The 17,707-nt window shown below is 42.4% G+C and overlaps 1 protein-coding gene across 1 annotated transcript in view; it reads left to right on the top strand.

The window, feature by feature from the left end:
* The window catches only part of ngfrb (nerve growth factor receptor b), a 184,334-nt gene that overhangs the window by 11,628 nt on the left and 154,999 nt on the right, over positions 1-17,707 (top strand). The window contains exon 2 of the mRNA XM_072561733.1: positions 17,095-17,236. Within this exon, the coding sequence (XP_072417834.1) occupies positions 17,095-17,236 (142 nt within the window). The remainder of the gene's footprint in view (positions 1-17,094; positions 17,237-17,707) is intronic.

Raw genomic sequence — 17,707 nt, 5'->3', positions numbered from 1 at the left:
ATAATACTCCAGATCGGGTCTAAACAAAGCTCTGTGCAGTTCCAACATAATTCACACCCCTTGTGTGGTGGCATACTTGGAATAACGGCCAGAAGTCTCTTCACCTTTACGTTTTTAGTTTGTCCCTGTCTGTCAGCTTCTAGTAATTTCTGAATTTGAAACCCTTAAATGGCTTTGTTCATTGACAGCTCCTAACTTCTCAATATTTAGGTCAAGTACTTAGTTTCTTAGGCCTACATGTTATTACCATTTGAATAGATAGAATTGGCTTCAGTTTACTGTCTGATCCTGAAGGCAACCCCTGCATCGTACAATACCAGATTACATCCTTCTATTTCTACATTTGGGGGGTTGAACCTACAGATTCTGATTCAGAGATGAGTTTACCACCCAGTGAAGTAAACGGACACTTTCAATGCATTCACATTATATTTCAAACAGTTAACTTCAAACTTCCTCACAGTAAAGTCACTGCCAAACTGAAGAATCTAACCAAAACAGCTAATAAAGTAATATTCCATTACCAGATGATGTAATATGATATGGTATCTGGACTTGGAAAGTCAGTTCTTTATAAATATGTAACTGTGTCAAACCTGATCCCTTCTCGCCTCTTAATCTGCTGTAGATGCAATGATTTTTAAAAAAATACTTTCACAAAGGTATTTGTGTACATGATGAGGTGACACTCATGTTAGCTCCTATAACATAGCAATAGACTTGAGTCATGTGATACTGAAAGATTCAATAAACATTTAATATAGCTCCTGGTATTTGCATATGTATTAGAGTCGCCATCATTGTCTGTCTGGGCTTGTACTGAACAAATTTAAGTACGAATTGTAGCACATTTCCCTGAGTGTGTCATGTTGCAAGTGGCCACAGTAAAATGGAGACTGAGACCTGTATAACATCAGGTCACATGCCAATATACAGTGATGTAATAAGCATGTACCTTAAAGGTATATTGCATACCAACCGTAAGATATAACACCAGCTATAACTAATTAATCTTTCAAAGTTGATGCCAGCTGGATTCTATATTTAAGAATTCACTTTCAACTTAGTTTTGGCAAGCTAAGCACCTGACACACAGAGTTTAGTTACATTTTTGGACAGATGATTTTGATAGGAGCAAGCTCTCTAGAGAAATGAGAACAACATGCCAGCTCTCTTTGGCTTCGCCAATTTGACTCTCTGCCAACTTGGCTATTACCTTGTCAAGCTATTATTAGTTTGTAACAAAAGAGTTAGCTTGACACTGAAGAATAAAAGCAGTCAAGGCACTGTCAAGGGAAGCATCTATTGACTCTTGAAGTCCTGGACATTTATTTATAGATTTCAAAATCCATCTGTTGCTTTACAATGTCTCAATTCCTATGCATTACTTGGGAATAATTCTAAAACAAACAAAAATAGAATTAAAAATGTATAATAGCTGATGATGAAACCTGGAACACCCAGTGCATTACATTGCTCTGGGCACCATGACCACATTCTGTTACTTCCACTTAAATCTTTATTTCTTTGCAAACATATCGTTATTGAAAATAGAAACAATTTAAAGTGCAGGAAGCCATGAGGTAAGTGCCATTAATGATGTTCTATCCATTCCTAAATGAAATCAGCTTTCAACTTCATTATTAATCTTCTCCAATTGACTCTTTGCGCAGTAGAAACAGCGAACCTGAGGTTTGGGTGGGTAGAGCCATGGTTTTTGGGAATAATGTGTTTTGGCCTTGTACGATCATTATATTAGAGATTACGGTGGTAGAGGAGAGTTGTTTTTCAGACTGGAGGCCTGTGACCAGTGGAGTGCTACAAGGATCAGTGCTGGGTCCAATTCTTTTCGTCATTTATATAAATGATTTGGATGTGAGCATAAGAGGTACAGTTAGTAAGTTTGCAGATGACACCAAAATTGGAGTGTAATAGACAGTGAAGAAGGTTAGCTCAGCTTACAACAGGGTTTTGATCTTATGGGCCAAGGGCCGAGAACTGGCAGTTAGAGTTTAACTCAGATAAATGCGAGGTGCTGCATTTTGGGAAAGCAAATCTTAGCAGGGCTTATACACTTAATGGTAATGTCCGAGGGAGTGTTGCTGAACAAAGAGACCTTGGAGTGCAGGTTCATAGCTCCTTGAAAGAGGAGTCACAGGTACATAGGATAGTGAAAAAGGTGTTTGGTATGCTTTCCTTTATTGGTCAGAGTATTGAGTACAGGAATTGGGATGTCATGTTGCAACTGCACAGGAGATTGATTAGGCCACTGTTGGAATATTGTGTGCAATTCTGGTCTCCTTTCTATTGGAAAGATGTTGTGAAACTTGAAAGGGTTCAGAAAAGATTTACAAGGATGTTGCCAGGGTTGGAGAATTTGAGCTATCGGGAGAGGCTGAACAGGCTGGGGCTGTTTTCCCTGGAGCATTGGAAACTGAGGGGTAACCTTATAGACGTTTACAAAATCATGAGGGACATGGATAGGATAAACAGGCATAGTCTTTTCCCTGGGGTCAGGGAGTCCAGAACTAGAGGGCATAGCTTTAGGATGAGAGGAGAAAGATATAAAAGAGACCTAAGGGGCAACTTTTTCATGCAGAGTGTGTTACGTGTATGGAGTGAACTGCCAGAGGAAGTGGTAGAGGCTGGTACAATTGAAACATTTAAAAGGCATTTGGATGGGTATATGAATAGGAAGGGTTTGGAGGAATATGGGCCGGGTGCAGGCAGGTGGGACCACATTGAGTTGGGATATCTGGTCGGCATGGACGGGTTGGACTGAAGGGTGTGTTTCCATGCTGTACATCTCTTTGACTCTAAATACTCTGATTCATTTATTTAATCAGTTGTGAAATGTCATCCTTGATTAAGTAGTGAGTACTTGGAAGTTAATTTCAGCTTTAGAAAAGCTGAGTTTTTGTGACTACTACTAGGAAGGTGAGATACATCTACACTAGGCAGGATCAGACAGATCTGCTGATAACTCAAGCATCGAACCATCATGAACCTTGAATAGAAAAACACAAGTTGCTGACCAGGATGTTCCTTTGTGTTGAAGTTTGGAAATGAAAAGTCCTGGACAATGGACTCATGCATTTTCAGTTAATGTCCAGAGTGATTGAGCTATATTGCTATGGTCAGGGACTTGGGAAATCACCAAAATAGTGAAAGGATTGGAATTTTTTTTCTTAAACTAAATATGGAGAGGAAGGTGTTAAAACTTTAAATGTAGATAATTGAAGTTTGGACATTTGCCAAGAGGTAGGGTGAGAATTACATAATACTGAGCTAATAAAACATGCAAGCACAAACTCGGAATAAATGAACAAAGGAATAATCAAAGACTGTCACAATGTTCAGCTGCCTGAATGGGAGAAGTACGTGAAATGAAATAATTCAACTGGATGTACAAACAGCATCAGGAAATTGTGAGGTTTTACAGATTATAGAAACATACTTGACTATCACAGATGGAAATTAATTGAAATATCTGGGACATAACATAGGATTGGAGAAACAGGACAGAAGATTCATCAGAGCTGAAAATGTGTTGCTGGAAAAGCGCAGCAGGTCAGGCAGCATCCAAGGAGCAGGAGAATCGACGTTTCGGGCATGAGCCTTTCTTCAGGAATCCTTCAGGAATCATTCCTGAAGATGGGTTCATGCCCGAAACGTCAATTCTCCTGCTCCTTGGATGCTGCCTGACTTGCTGCGCTTTTCCAGCAACACATTTTCAGCTCTGATCTCCAGCATCTGCAGACCTCACTTTTTCTCCTAGAAGATTCGTCAGGTTCATTTTATGAAATTGTGCTCTCTGTGGGGAATCTCACTTATCAGAAAGATATACTGAGAAATCAGACTTGTGGTCCTCTTAAATTCCTGTCTATGTGTCATGTTGTGTGGACTGCTTGTACAGATTTCTAGCATGAACTCCTGCCAGGTAATGTTCTGCTATGAGTGCATCTCTGAAATTCAGGAGTTACCTGTCCAGGAGGTTTTGAAGTTCAGGAGGTATCAATACAAATATGCAAATCAGTTACAAGCTGGTGTTAGCCATTTGGTCACTCGAGCTTGGTCTGTCATTTCATAGATCTGACTGTGGCCTCAACTCCACATTCTGACCGAGATCAGATAACCTTTAACTCCTTTGTTAGTCAAGAAGCTATCTACCTATGCCTTAGAAATATTCAGTGAATTTGCCTCTGCTGCTTCCTGGGAAAGTAAGCTCCACAGATTCATCACAAGCAAAGAACAAAGTTCTCCTTTCTCCATCTTAAAAGAATGACCCTTTATTTTGAAACTGTGACCTTGAGTTCTAGTCTCTCACTCAAGAGGAAGCATCCATTCTGTCATGTCCCTTCAGGAATGTGTGTTTCAATTAAGTTGCATCGACTCTCCTCAACTGAATGGATACAGGTTAGTCCTGCATCCATTCAGTTTAGAAGAGTCGAGGCAACTTAATTGAAACACACATTCCTGAAGGGACATGACAGGAAGACAAGCTTTCCCCATTCCAAGCAGTTGGGTGCACATTCTCTGAACTTGTTCAAAATCATTTACATAATTTCTTAAACAAAGAGATCAAAACTATGTAGTACGCCAGATGTAAGACTCCAACACTCTATACAGTTGTTGCAAAACACGCTACTTTTATATTCTGTACCCCTTGCAACAAAGAACTACACTTCCTTTGCCATCCTAATCACTTGCTGCAAACTCACTTTTGTGATTCATGAACAAGGATACACAGAAACCTCTTGACCTCACATTCTACAATCTCCATCTACTTAAATAATGTGGTCGCTTCATCCAAATCATTGAGACAAATTGTCAATAATTGAAGCCTCAGCACCGATCCCTGTGGCACTCTGTTTGCCATAGCTTGGCAATTGGAAAATGACCGATTTATGTCGACTCTTGGTTTCATGATTTGGAGATGCCGGTGTTGGACAGAAATGTACAATGTTAAAAATCACACAACACCAGGTGACAGTCCAACAGGTTTAATTGGATGCACTAGCTTTCGGAGCGACACTCCTTCGCTATCTGATGAAGGAGCAACACTCCGAAAGCTAGTGCTTCCAATTAAACCTGTTGGACTATAACCTGGTGTTGTGTGATTTTTATCTTTGTTTCCTGTTGGCTAAGTAATCCCTTGTCTGACCTAATATGTTACCTGCTACACCATTAGCTTTTATTTTGATGTGAAGCCTTGTCAAAAACCTTCTGGAAATCTAAGTACAGCCATCCAAATGTTCCCCTTTATCAATGTTGCTTGTTTCTCCCTCAAAGAACATCAGTAAATTCATCAAACCTGATTTTCCTTTCTAAAAACCATGTTTACTGATTGCAATGAGATTTTCTAATTGATATTGCAGGGGTAAATGCAACATGAAATAAGCTGAAATCCATCAATGATCAGATAGAAAATTTAAAAAATATAAAAGCAGGATAAGTATAAATACCATATGATGAAGATAAACAAACTAATAAATGTTTTTAATCAACTCAATATAAATTGATTGGAAATAAGGACAGAATGCAGAACTGTAGCAATAACTGAATGATATGGGCGTTGGAAAGAAAGGTGGAGATTTCAGTGAGATTGGCTGTAAGGAGATTCCCAAAGATGAGAGCAAAAATCTCATTTTCCAACCAAGTGTTGAACAGTGAGATGCGATTGTCAGTAGTGAGTGGTGCATCAACATCTCATTATTGGTTAATCACACCTCATTGACATGCAGTTTCCCATTCTCTTCCCCCATTCAATAGAAACCAGGCAGTGGCAGTTCCCGAAATGAGAGGTAACCTGGTTAACTGCTGACTCCTTCAGCCCTCCATCCTGCACACTAGTCCCCAACATCTCAGGGCACTCTATGAGCACATGCACCCAACCATCCACCAGTAAGTCCAGTTCCTTATTGCCAAGGCAGAGTGTCAATCTCTCTCTGCCCAATACGTTTGGGGCAATTGGCAGGATCATGCAGAGCACCTCTGTGTGACTGGGCTTCAAAGGCAGTGCTGGTCCCACGAATCCCGTGATGTCTCAGCAGTGGCTAGCCCTTCCACCCATGGCAAGAGAGTGGACATACTGAGCTCGAAGCCAAAGGGTGTGATGCATAAGAAACAAGGCAAGTTTGGAAGATAGCATGAGAAATCTCGTTGGGGTTCAGGGAGAGAGAGACTCCATGAAACTCAGCAAAATTGATACTTGGCCGATTTTCTGGTAAAATTCAGCTCGTGGAGCCTAAACTTAGTGAAAGTGTGACAATTTACTTTTTAAGTTGCCACCAAATCACCCGTATCTAGCTAAACCAACAATTTACAAGCATGGCCCTGTGTGATAGCATAGCTGTTCCACTTCAACCATTCACACTTGCAAATGTTTAATATCCCTATTAAAGGCTCTGAGCTACATTCCACATGAATGACTTTTAATTAAAGTGGAAGCCACAGGAATCTCAAAATTAAAGCAGGCTGGATGCAAAATAGGAAACAGGTGAGCATTCAGCACAAGTCTTTTGCCAGACTAAGGTATGGTGTCAAATGAAATTTCAGCAGCTAGTTTTCAAATCCCCTCTGAGTCTAAGTATTTCCATAATCAACCTGTCCAGAGATGCTAATACAAACTTCTGGAGCAGGTGGGACTTGAACCTGGGCCTCCTGACTCAGAGGAAGGGAACTTACCTCTGCAACACAAAAACCCATTTCTGAGTGTATTCCACAACCCTGATTTAGTTCAAAGTGTCCCTTCTAAGATGGTTACATTTGCTGAACTGCGTGAAAACTGTGGGTTAGGTAAAAGCAGAGGATGCATCTAAATGACTAAACAAATTTAGATTGGTTAAAAAAACTTGAAGAATAACCATAGCCGATTTAAGTGTAAGGTTTTGTACATTGGAGATAGTGAGGACTGCAGATGCTGAAAAGTCTGGAGTCAATAAAACGTGGAGCTGGAGAAAGCACAGCAGGTCAAGCAGCATCAGAGGAGCAGGAGACTCGATGTTTCAGGTCAGAACCTGTCATCAAGACTTTCATTGGGTTTGTACTTTAGGTGGCAAAGGGTAGAAGTTAAATATACTGTGACAGAAATTGATTTAGTACTGGAGATTAGTAATTAATACTAACAGAGGTCAGATACTTCTCCCTCAGGTCAAAGAAAAATACAAGGTTTCTATTTGGGAGTAACTCTGTGCCTTCCCCCTGTGGTATAGGGGAACATTTAATCAGCAGGATGAATAGGCCACAGGAGCAGCATCAATTCCCTGCCACCACTCTGACCAAGTCAGTGGCAGAAGGATGGCTTACCCTTTGCCAGGCCTGCTGCTAATTGAGGCCCTTTCATGGGTCATTAATGCCACACATTGGGTAAATCCCAGCAGTTGGCAATGGTTGGGACCACAACCAGCAGATCCTGACATGTTTGCTTGTGGTCTTTCAGAGGTGGCAAAGCCCTTTGTTCAAAGGCACCTGATGCCGAATCAAGAGAAATGTGTCAGGAAGGGTTTGGGGAGGCAGTCTGCTGATAGCTACAACCTGCACTTGCAGCTGACCCTGAGACCTCCTGTCCAACGTCACTCACCTGCTCCTGGATTCCTCCTCAATACATGGCCTTAGGTTGATGCAGTACAGACAGCAACAACTATCTCACTGGTATTAAGAACAATGAAGGTAGTGAGGACTGAAGATGCCGGCGAGTCAGAGTCGATAAAGTGTGGTGCTGGGAAAGGCACAGCAGGCCAGGCAGCACTCAGGGTTCGGTCCGAAACGTCGACTCTCCTGCTCCTTGGATAGTGCCCGACCTGTTGTGCTTTTTCCAGTGCCACACTTTATTGACTCTTAAGCACAAAGAGAACATAAATTGTCACGGCTGCCATCCTGAGAAGGACCCTTTTATCCCCACTCTCTGCTTTCTGCCAGACAGCCAGGCTTCTATCCATGCTAGCATCTTGCCTCTGACACCATGGGCCCTTACTTTACTCAGTAGCCTCCTGTGTGGCACCTTGTCAAAGGCTTTCTTGAAGTCCAGGTAGATAACATTCATTGGCTCTCCTTGGCCTAACCTGCTAATTACTTCCACAAAGAATTCCAGCAGATTTGTCAGGCATGACCTCCCCTTGATGAAACCATGTTGATTCTACCCTATGTTACCATACAATTCCAAGTATTCAAAAATCTCATCCTTCACAATGGATTCCAGTATCTTACTTGCCATAATTGGTCTGTAATTTTCCATCTTTTGCCTTGCTCCCTTTTTTGAACAAGGGTGCCACACTAGTCCTTTGGGACCCTCCCTGACTCTGGCAATTCCTGAAAGGTCACCACTAACTCCTCCATTATCTCTTCAACTATCTCCCTTAGAACTCTGGGGTGTAGTCCATATGGTCCAGGTGATTTATCCACCTTGAGGCCATTCAGTTTTTCTAGCACCTTCTCATTGGTAATGGCCACCATATTCAACTCTTCCCCCTCACTCTCTTGAATTTTTAGGATATTACTCATGTCTTGCACCGTGAATACTGATGCAAAGTAATTATTCTGCTCCTCAGCCATTTCCTTGTTCCCCACTACTATCTCTCTAGCATCATTTTCCAGCTGCCCAGTGTCCAGTTTTGTCTTTCTTTTGCTCTTTATCTGTCTAAAGAAACTCTTACAGTTTTCCTTTATATTACTGGCTAGCTTACCCTCATATTTAATCTTCTCCCTCCTTATTTTTTTTGTTGTTGCCCACTTTGTAAGCTTCCCAATTCTCTGGCTTCCCACTGCCCTTCCCCACATTATATGCCTTCTCTTTTTTGCTTTTATGCTCTCCCTGACTCCCCTAGTCAGCCATTGTTGCCTCATCCTCCCTGTACCATGCTTCTTTTTCCTCAGGATGAGTCTTTGCTGTGCTTCCTGAATTACCCCCAGAAACTCTTGCCATTGCTGTTCCACTCTTTCCTGCTAGGCTCCTCTCCCAGTCAATTCTACCCAGCTCCTCCCTCATACCTTTATTCAGTTATAATACCGTTACCTCTGATTCTATCTTCTCCCTCTCAAGTTGCAGAGTAAGTTCAATCATACTATGAACACTGCTTCCTAAGGGTTTCTTCACCTTAAGCTCCCTTATCAGGTCTGCCTGACTGAACAACACTAAATCTAGCATTGCCTGTTCCCTAGTGGGCTCCACCACAAAGCTGCTCCAAAAAGTCGCCTCGTGGACAATCCACAAATTCCTTTTCCTTGCAATCCACTACCAACCTGATTTTCCCAGCCCACCTGCATATCGAAATCCCCCATGATCACTGTAACTTTGTCTTTCCTAAACATCTTTCTTGGTGTATCTTGCTCCCAGCTCCTGACTACTATTTGGAACCCTGTAAATAACACCAACTATGGTTTTTTCACATTTACAGTTCCTCAATTCTACCCACACAGATTCTACACGATTTGACCCTACTTCGTTTCTAACTATTGATTTGATTTAATTTCTGACTAATAAGGCAACTCCACCCTCTCTGCCCACCTGCCCATCTTTTCGCTAGGATGTATATCCTTGAATATTCAGCTCTCAGTCCTGATCCCCTTGCAGCCACATCTCTGTGATGCCCACCATGTCATACCTGCCAATCTCCATCTGTGCCACAAGCTCATTTACCTTATTCCTTATGCTGTGTGTATTCAGATATAACACCTTCAGGCCTGTATTAACCGTCTCTCTCCTTATTGTCATTCGTTTGTCCAGCATGCTTGAAGTTTGATAGCTATCCCTTTCCATACACTCTGTCCTATTTGTCTGTGCTAGAGATTTTAATAACCTCTCCTGAGTTCTGCACTCTTACCACCTCCTTTAATTTGTGTTTTCTAATTTCCCTATAACTGAGACCACCCCATCCCCATTTAGTTTAAAGCCTTGCCCACAGGCCTAGTTATGCGACTCGCTCGGACTCTGGGCCCAGCACGGTTGAGATGAAGACCAGAACAGGTCCCTTCTTCCCCAGTACTGGCGCCAATGTCCCATGAATTCAAACCCGTTTGTCCCACACCAATCTTTGAGCCACCCATTTACCTTCCTAATTTTATTGACCCTGTGCCAATTAGCTCGTGGCTCAGGGGGTAATCCAGAGATTATTACCTTTTTTGGCTCTGCTTTTTAATTTAGCTCCTAGCTGTTCATACTCCCTTAGCAGAACCTCTGCCCTAGTTTTATCTATCGTGCTGGTACCTACATGGATCACGACCACTGGATCTTTACCCTCCCACTCCAAGTTCCTCTGCAGTCCAGATGAGATATTCCGAACCCGAGCACCATGCGGGGACTTTCGGTCCTGGTCACAGACAATAGTGTGTATGCCCCTAACCACAATATCCCCAACGAAATCAATATTTCTTTTCTCTCCCTTCACCTGAATAGCTCCCTGCACCACGGTGCTGCAGTCAGTCGGTTCATCCTCTCTGCAGTCCCCATTCCCATCCACACAGGGAGCAATACTCTTGATCCAGAAGTACAGCACAGGAACAGGCCCTTCAGCCCTCCAAGCCTGGGCCGATCATCATGTCCTAACTAAATTAAAAAACAAACCTTCTGCCCTTATTCAGTCGGTATCTCTCTGTTCCCTCCTGACTCTTGTAACCATCCAAGTGCCTCTTAAATGACAATGTGCCTGCTTCCACCATCTCTTTTGGCAGAGTGTACCATGATCCTCCCGCACTCTGCATGACAAACTTCCCTTGCAAATCTCCCTTGAACTTTCCCCGTCTCACCTTGAAGCTGTGCTCCCTTATAATTGAAACTTCAACCCTGGGGAAAAAAAACCCTCTGACTATCCATCCTATCTGTGCCTGACATAATTTTGTAGACCTCTATCAAGTCTCCTCTCGGCAGCTGCCTTTACAGTGAAAACAATCCTGGTCTTTTCAACCTTGTCTCAAGCCAGTGCCCTCAAGAGTATTACTGCTGAGTACAGAAGAATTGCTGGGCTCTTGAGGCTGGCAAAGCTCAGTGGGCAGCCTGCCACATTACCCTCCCTTCCCACCCCACCCATCCAATCGCCCCAACTCCTTCGCAGGGAAACAATAGTCTTAGTCCATTAATTGTCTGAGTGGTACAGTGCGAATTCTAAAAATGAGGTAGAGAGCAGGTCTCTTACTGGTCCCCATCACCTCCACAAGATTCTGTCTCTGGCGATGTCTTCATGCTGTAGGCTGAACTCTGGTACCGTACTGTGGGAATGCTGCATCTTAAAAGCAGCAGTCATCTTTAAATGGGATACCTGCTTGGTTTACTGTTGTTCAGATGATGTTGAAGACCTTATGACTTTGCTCAGTAAATCGCCAGAGTAGCGAGAACATTTTTTAGGGAAATCTCACTGATCTATGTAGACTGGCTTACATTAAAAAAAACCATGGGTTTCACTTAAAGCGAAGAAAAGCAGTTAACAATTCCAGCTTGAAGCTTGTTCCTTTAGCTGCAGGGTCTTCCTTCTTCCTGAGCATTTTCTGTTTTTTCCATTCTTGGGCATTTACGGTGCAGTGAATTTGTTTTTCTTGCTGCCCTTACCTGTGATAGCTTTTTTTTCAAAATGGTGTCCCTCTGGTACCTTATCATGTAGAAGTAGTGTGGATGGTTGCCCGAAGGTGTGAGTTCAGGGCCTGTTGTGTTTCCTCACTCTTGCCAAAGAGTGGACCTTATGTTGGCAGGTATTTAGTGCATTTGAGGGCTTCAGCTCCCAAAAGGAATCTGTGGCACAAGCTGGTGTGTAAAGATCAGAGTAATGACGGTGCTGATGATACTTAGAAATGTCCCAATCACAGCTGTCGTGCTTTCATACTCATGCATGAATCAAAGTAGACGACCAGGAGGCTATAAACCAAGCTGCATCAGAAGGTGGAGAAATCAATGTTTCAGGTATAAACCTTCTTCAGGAAAGCAATCAAGTGGTCATTGACGTGAATAGGATTAACAGTGACTGTATATGATAACTGTCAGCCTGCTTCATCAGGGATATCAGATCATATGGAACTGGAACCTGAGTGCTGAAGGTTCTAGCAACATCATGCTTAAACCTCTCGTTGTACATAGTTTAAATATTTATTAATGGTTGTCAGTTTTCACGAACCTAGTTGCTGTCAAAAAGCTCAGAAAATAATCTAAATGTTACAACAGTATCACCCTTCCCTTTCTGGTTGGCTACACATGCCAAAATCTCACCAACCAATCTCTAGGCTATGGCAGCCTAACTTGTCAACGCCAGAATGGTTGGCAGTAACAGGACAGCTAATTGCGTTCCCTGTGGATCTCCAAAGTCTGTCACGTGTGGAAGTCCTGGAACCTCCTGGCAGTTGGGCAGTTTAGAGGCCTGAGTGAGGAGTAGACTTAGAGCAACCATGCACCATAGACTGGTAAAGCCAGTGAAGCAATAGTTTGACAGTAAGAATAATAGGGAGATGGTAATGTTATTGGAGTAGTCCAGAGGCTCCAGTTAAAGGCATGGGGCATTGTGTTTACATTCCACTGTAACTTAAATTCAATTCCAGTTTTCCAGCAGTCGCAGATCATACATATTACCCAAGATCGGCGACAAAATCCTGACATGAAAATGGCCTGACAATTTTAGACCTCCAATGGATAATTCCTCTGCTCCCTGAGACCTTCCAACAGTGTCTTTATTTCTAACATTTCCTGGTTTATTGACCTGGACAGTTTTCCAGGAAATACTGAACAGAAAATTACTGTGTTATTCTGAATTAACACACCCCACCATTAGCACAACCTGATTTAGATCCCACCACCATACAATCCCAGCCTAACCTTCTGACTGACTACAACTCACAACACAACTCACCTCACCCCTACAAGCTGAACTGACTGTGTCCCTCCATCTACCTGACAACTCCTTCCAACCTGACTAACCTCCCTGCTAACTCCCTCCTTGACCCTTACCCAAGTCACATTCACTCACTAGTACTCCAACATGATCTGGGATACTTAAACTGTTAATTTACTAGAATGCAAGAGCTAAGTCACAGAGGGATTCTATTGATGAAAGAAAAAAAACACCTATCACAGTCATGCAGCAACTGGAAACAGCAAACATGGATTCACTACAGCAAACAGATGTGGCACCTGCACAGGTTATCTGTGTTACCCCCTCCAAGGTGTTCTGTGCTGAAGGGGTTTTACAGGAATTTTCCTCAGAATATTGGCCAGAAAGGTGAGAGGGAATTAAGCAGGGAGCTTCTTTTGTCTGGGTAGGTGCTGGAAAGCAAGGTTCTGACATTGGCCAGAAGATTTGGGATAACAAATCTGGAATATGAAACTATCCTCAGTAATGGTGATCATGATAACGAGTGTAGAAAGTTAAAAAAAATCCCAGTTGATTCAGTCATGCCCCGTTAGGGAAAGAAATCTGCCATCATTCCCTTGTCTGGCCTACGTATGACTCCAGGCCAGAATAATATGGTTACCTCTAACCTGAACCTAACTAGGCACTTGGATAACAAATGTTGGCCTTGCCAGTGATGGCAAGAAAGAATTTTTTTAAATCTTCACCTCCACATCTTTCTCCGCATATGCAACATTTACCCAGAGGGTTATGTACCTCATGACTATCTCAGGAAGTACCACCTCCATGCCAGCTGATATCATGCAGCAGTGCCCAGTCAGCCATTTTCCTGTACTCCCACATTTGCTCGTTGGGCTGCCTTTCCTGTCATTATTTTTTGCTGCTCTCCCAGCTGTAGCTGCAGTAGAAGTTGCCAATCAATTGAAAGCATCTTTGAATCTTTTCAAAGGCCTTTTCTTCTCGGAGTTGGAAGGAGTTTTCTTTTCTTGTGTTTTTAAGTTGGCTTCTGCAATTTAAAATTTAGTTTGAGGTGGTTTACTACTCTGTGCACATATCCAAGTCTGGACTTGGAGCTATGTGTAAGTTAAGTAATAATGGAAATTTTGCAGTAGTGCCATTTACATTGTGTCAGACTCCTATCTGCATCATTCATCTCACAAATGGAGGAGTTGGTAAAGCTGACTTGGCTGGATAGCTGGTTTATAATGTAGAGTGATGCCAACAGCATGGCATCCAATTCCTGCACTGACTGAGGTTACCAAGAAGGACTCTCCTTCTCAACCTGTCCCCTTGCCTGAGGTGTGCTGACGCTCAGGTTAAACTGTCATCAAACCTCTCTGCTCTAATAACAGGGCAGGACTCTGGCAACTTTACAATCTCAGTAAAGACAGCTGAGATCATTGTAGGGCTTCAAGGCACAAGATATCTCCTTTACAAATCAAGTTGAAGGATTAGGAAATGAACAGTGGGAGGACTGAAAAGAGAGGTGAGTTAAAATGGAAAAAAATAACAGCCTGTACTAAGAGAAGGGGGAAAATATCCAATTTGCATTTTTAAACTAGTAGTCCCCAAAATTCAAAATCTGTAGATGAGACTCCATGTTTAAATAAGTTTTGAGTGCCAGAGGTGTCGATTGGCAGTAACTTATAATTGTGAACTTGTTAAATGGAGTGCTTATGGTGCTAATTACTAGGCCTGAATTCTGGAACTATCATGCAAATACAGCAACTTCATGACCCCATTCGGAGACGGACAGTAAAAAACAATCTTAAGCCCATATAGCAATGTTTGTGAAATAACTCCACAGAGGCCAGTATCCTGTCACAAAGTTATCCTTTATTTACACGTGCACAGAGCATGGACTCTGACCAGTCCCTAGAATAAGGAGAATCTCTGAGACAGTTATATCTGTCAGCCAGGACTCCCTAATTGGCCCAGGGTAACAGCCCCAATTAGGGATCACTTACTCAGTGAGACTTATCTGGCCAACCTCATTCCAATCACTACAGTTTGGAGATTCATATTTAGCTGTGCAGTAGTTTCTTGCCTGAAATTGCTGTGCCATTCACTCATAAATGGTTTTAACACCATGGTCAAATGAGGAAGTAACCTTGCAAAAAGAAGAATAAGATTAGTTTGGTTTACATCCAGATCACTTCAGTTCATTGATGCAGGAAACAGAACATTAACAATCTGAATCACAGGTTGCCCCCAGAGTTTATAATTTGCCATCTTAACATTTCATAATTACCGAACATTCTCTCTGCCGCTCTCTCTGTTGTGGAGGTGTATATACAGCTGCTCAATAATGGCAGCTTGCAATTGAGTCTCGTAGTTTTTCTTCGCACAATGTGCAATAGCCATGGCAAAACAATACAATGGGTTACAGTGAACTAATTTTGCAAAAATATTTGAGAAATTTCTTCTAATATCCTGACAAAATTTCAAAGTGCTTTGGATCCAATGGGCTAGTTTGACAGTATGCCTCTGTTCCAGGCAGATGCAGCAGGTGTGCTGATTCGGGCGACCTTTTACTTTCCTTCATACAGAGCCTTGCAATTTTATATTTTCAGCTGTGCAGATAGACAGAATCTCCAAATTAGCATAAAATATAGCAATGTAGTCATTATGTTAGGTATTTAAGCCCTAGAGAGAGTCAAAAATCTACAATTTGTGACTCAGTGCTACCTACTCACATAATTAGTTTAAATAAATACAATAACACATGGCTACGTTGGAATTCTGCAACAAACTTTGAGCATTATCTGTTTGCTCAATATCACATGAAGCAATCAGCATACCTCTGACACAATACCATGTGTTGACCAAAATGATTATGACATTCCTTCTGGTAATTTGGATGGCACACTAAGGTGAGAATTATTATTATATCAGTCAACTCTGGTTCTGAGGTGAATTTGTGCCCATTTGATGTTCCAAACTCTACTGTTAACAAATATCTGGTGGCCCTGCACTTGAAACAATACATTGCTTTGTAAGCACAATAATTTATTCTTCTGCTAGACTGCAGTTGTGTCTGTTTTGAGCATTATGATCTGATTGTTAAACAAACACAGGGTGAATTCATTCAGAAATCAGTTAAGGAGTTCCATATGTTCATAAGAACACAAGAACCAGGAGCATGAGTAGGCCATCTGGCCATGGAGCCTGCTCAGCCATTCAATAAGATCATGGCTGATCTTTTTGTGGACTCAGCCCCACTTACCCACCATTGCCTTTAATTTCTTTACTGTTCAAAAGTATACCTCTCCTTGCCTCAAAAGGCAAAGGTTTGAGAGGGTTGGCTGCTCAAGAGCCGCATCAGCCTGACTGGGAGAGGTAGACGCTAATGAAGCAGGTGGGAGACTCTGAACCCATCCCAGTGTAAAGTCACCCACAGAGTTATAAAAAAATAAATAAATATTTGGGTTCGGGCTTTGGGGAGGCAGTACCCTCCTCAGATGATTCTGGCCATGGGGATTCGTGGTGGGGGGAGGGGGGGTGTTGGTGAAAAGGGTTGACCTCCTTGGTGCCTGCTTTTGTGGGTTGAGCTGGACCCTGTCCTTTATCTCTGCAGGGAGGTTGCCTCCATTAAGCTGCTAGCCTCTGTATATGGCAGTGTCTGCTCCAGAGGCAAAGTACCGATTTAATGCCAGAAAATTACCCCTCATTAGGACCTGAAATGTGTAACAAAATCAGAAATTCCTGGGAAAATCTCAACAGGTCTGTAAAAAGACAGCAGAGTTAACATTTTGGGCCCAGTGACCCTTCAGAACTTTTCTCAGCTATTTCTGACTTTGTTTCTGACTTCCATCACCTACAGTTCTATTTTTGTTTAGCCTTAAATACGTAAATGGTTGCCTGACTCCCTGATCCAGGAACCCAATCCTACCTGCTCCTTGCACACTGGCATGAAAGAACTGGTTGAGCTGACCAACTCTGCTTCCCCCACTTTCTTGCTTCTTCCCCATAGCTCACCTCCGAGCTTGCCACCTTGGGGGAGGCAAACTTCTGTTCAATATTTGAGGTTGATGGCCATCCATTAGAATTCCTGATGATTGCTCATTGACCTGAAGATTGACATGCCTCACCCTGAATGCTGCCAAGCTGGCTAAGCACTTCCAGTAGTTTTGTTCTTGGAATATTTTGAGAATTACTGGCAGTACCCTGACTTATGGCTAATAATGATGTATGCTGACACCTAAAAAAAAATGAATTTATGAAGAGTATCATTATATCATGACTTTGGATTTTCTTTCTTTTGATAAAGGTGTCTCTGTACAATGCTGAGGAGTTCTGTGAGAGTGAGCAATATACCGACGATGGGAAATGCTGCTCCGTGTGCCCTCCGGGAGAAGGTGTGGTTACTCCCTGCGGAGCTGAGGATACAAAATGTCAGCAATGCATGGACAGTAAGTACACTCTACGCTGATGCCTTGTTCCATCGTGTTCTATTGCTGGTGCTCAACAGACTTAAGCAAAGGAATGTCCACTTGTGAAGAAAAATGATGCAAAAATGAATTGGGGCTGATCCACAATTCATATTCCAATCTCTTGTGAAGTCATGATTTCATGAGAGAAAAAAAAGTTTACATGTCAGTGATTGCTTCACAACAAATTAAATCCGGAAATAATGGCACTGATGTTCTAGGGACCAGCAAGGGTAAGTGAGAGACTCTGTCAGTACATGTCAAGGAGAATTCTGGTCTCTCCAGGTTTCTGTCCCATGTATATAGCAGAAGGAAATTGTAATAAGGATGTGGAGTTGGAGGGGTGCAGTAAAGGGAGGGAATGGACCAGCCTTGTCGCCTCTGTCTCTGCCAGGGGTTTAAGGTGAGAAGTCATTCCTGGGCTATCCTGATAATCCTGTTTACTGCACACTA

Source organism: Chiloscyllium punctatum, chromosome 42, assembly GCF_047496795.1.
Source record: "Chiloscyllium punctatum isolate Juve2018m chromosome 42, sChiPun1.3, whole genome shotgun sequence".
NCBI classification, from domain to species: Eukaryota; Metazoa; Chordata; class Chondrichthyes; order Orectolobiformes; family Hemiscylliidae; genus Chiloscyllium; species Chiloscyllium punctatum.
Note: the sequence above shows the minus strand (reverse complement) of the source record. Positions and strands in the feature narration are given on the sequence as shown.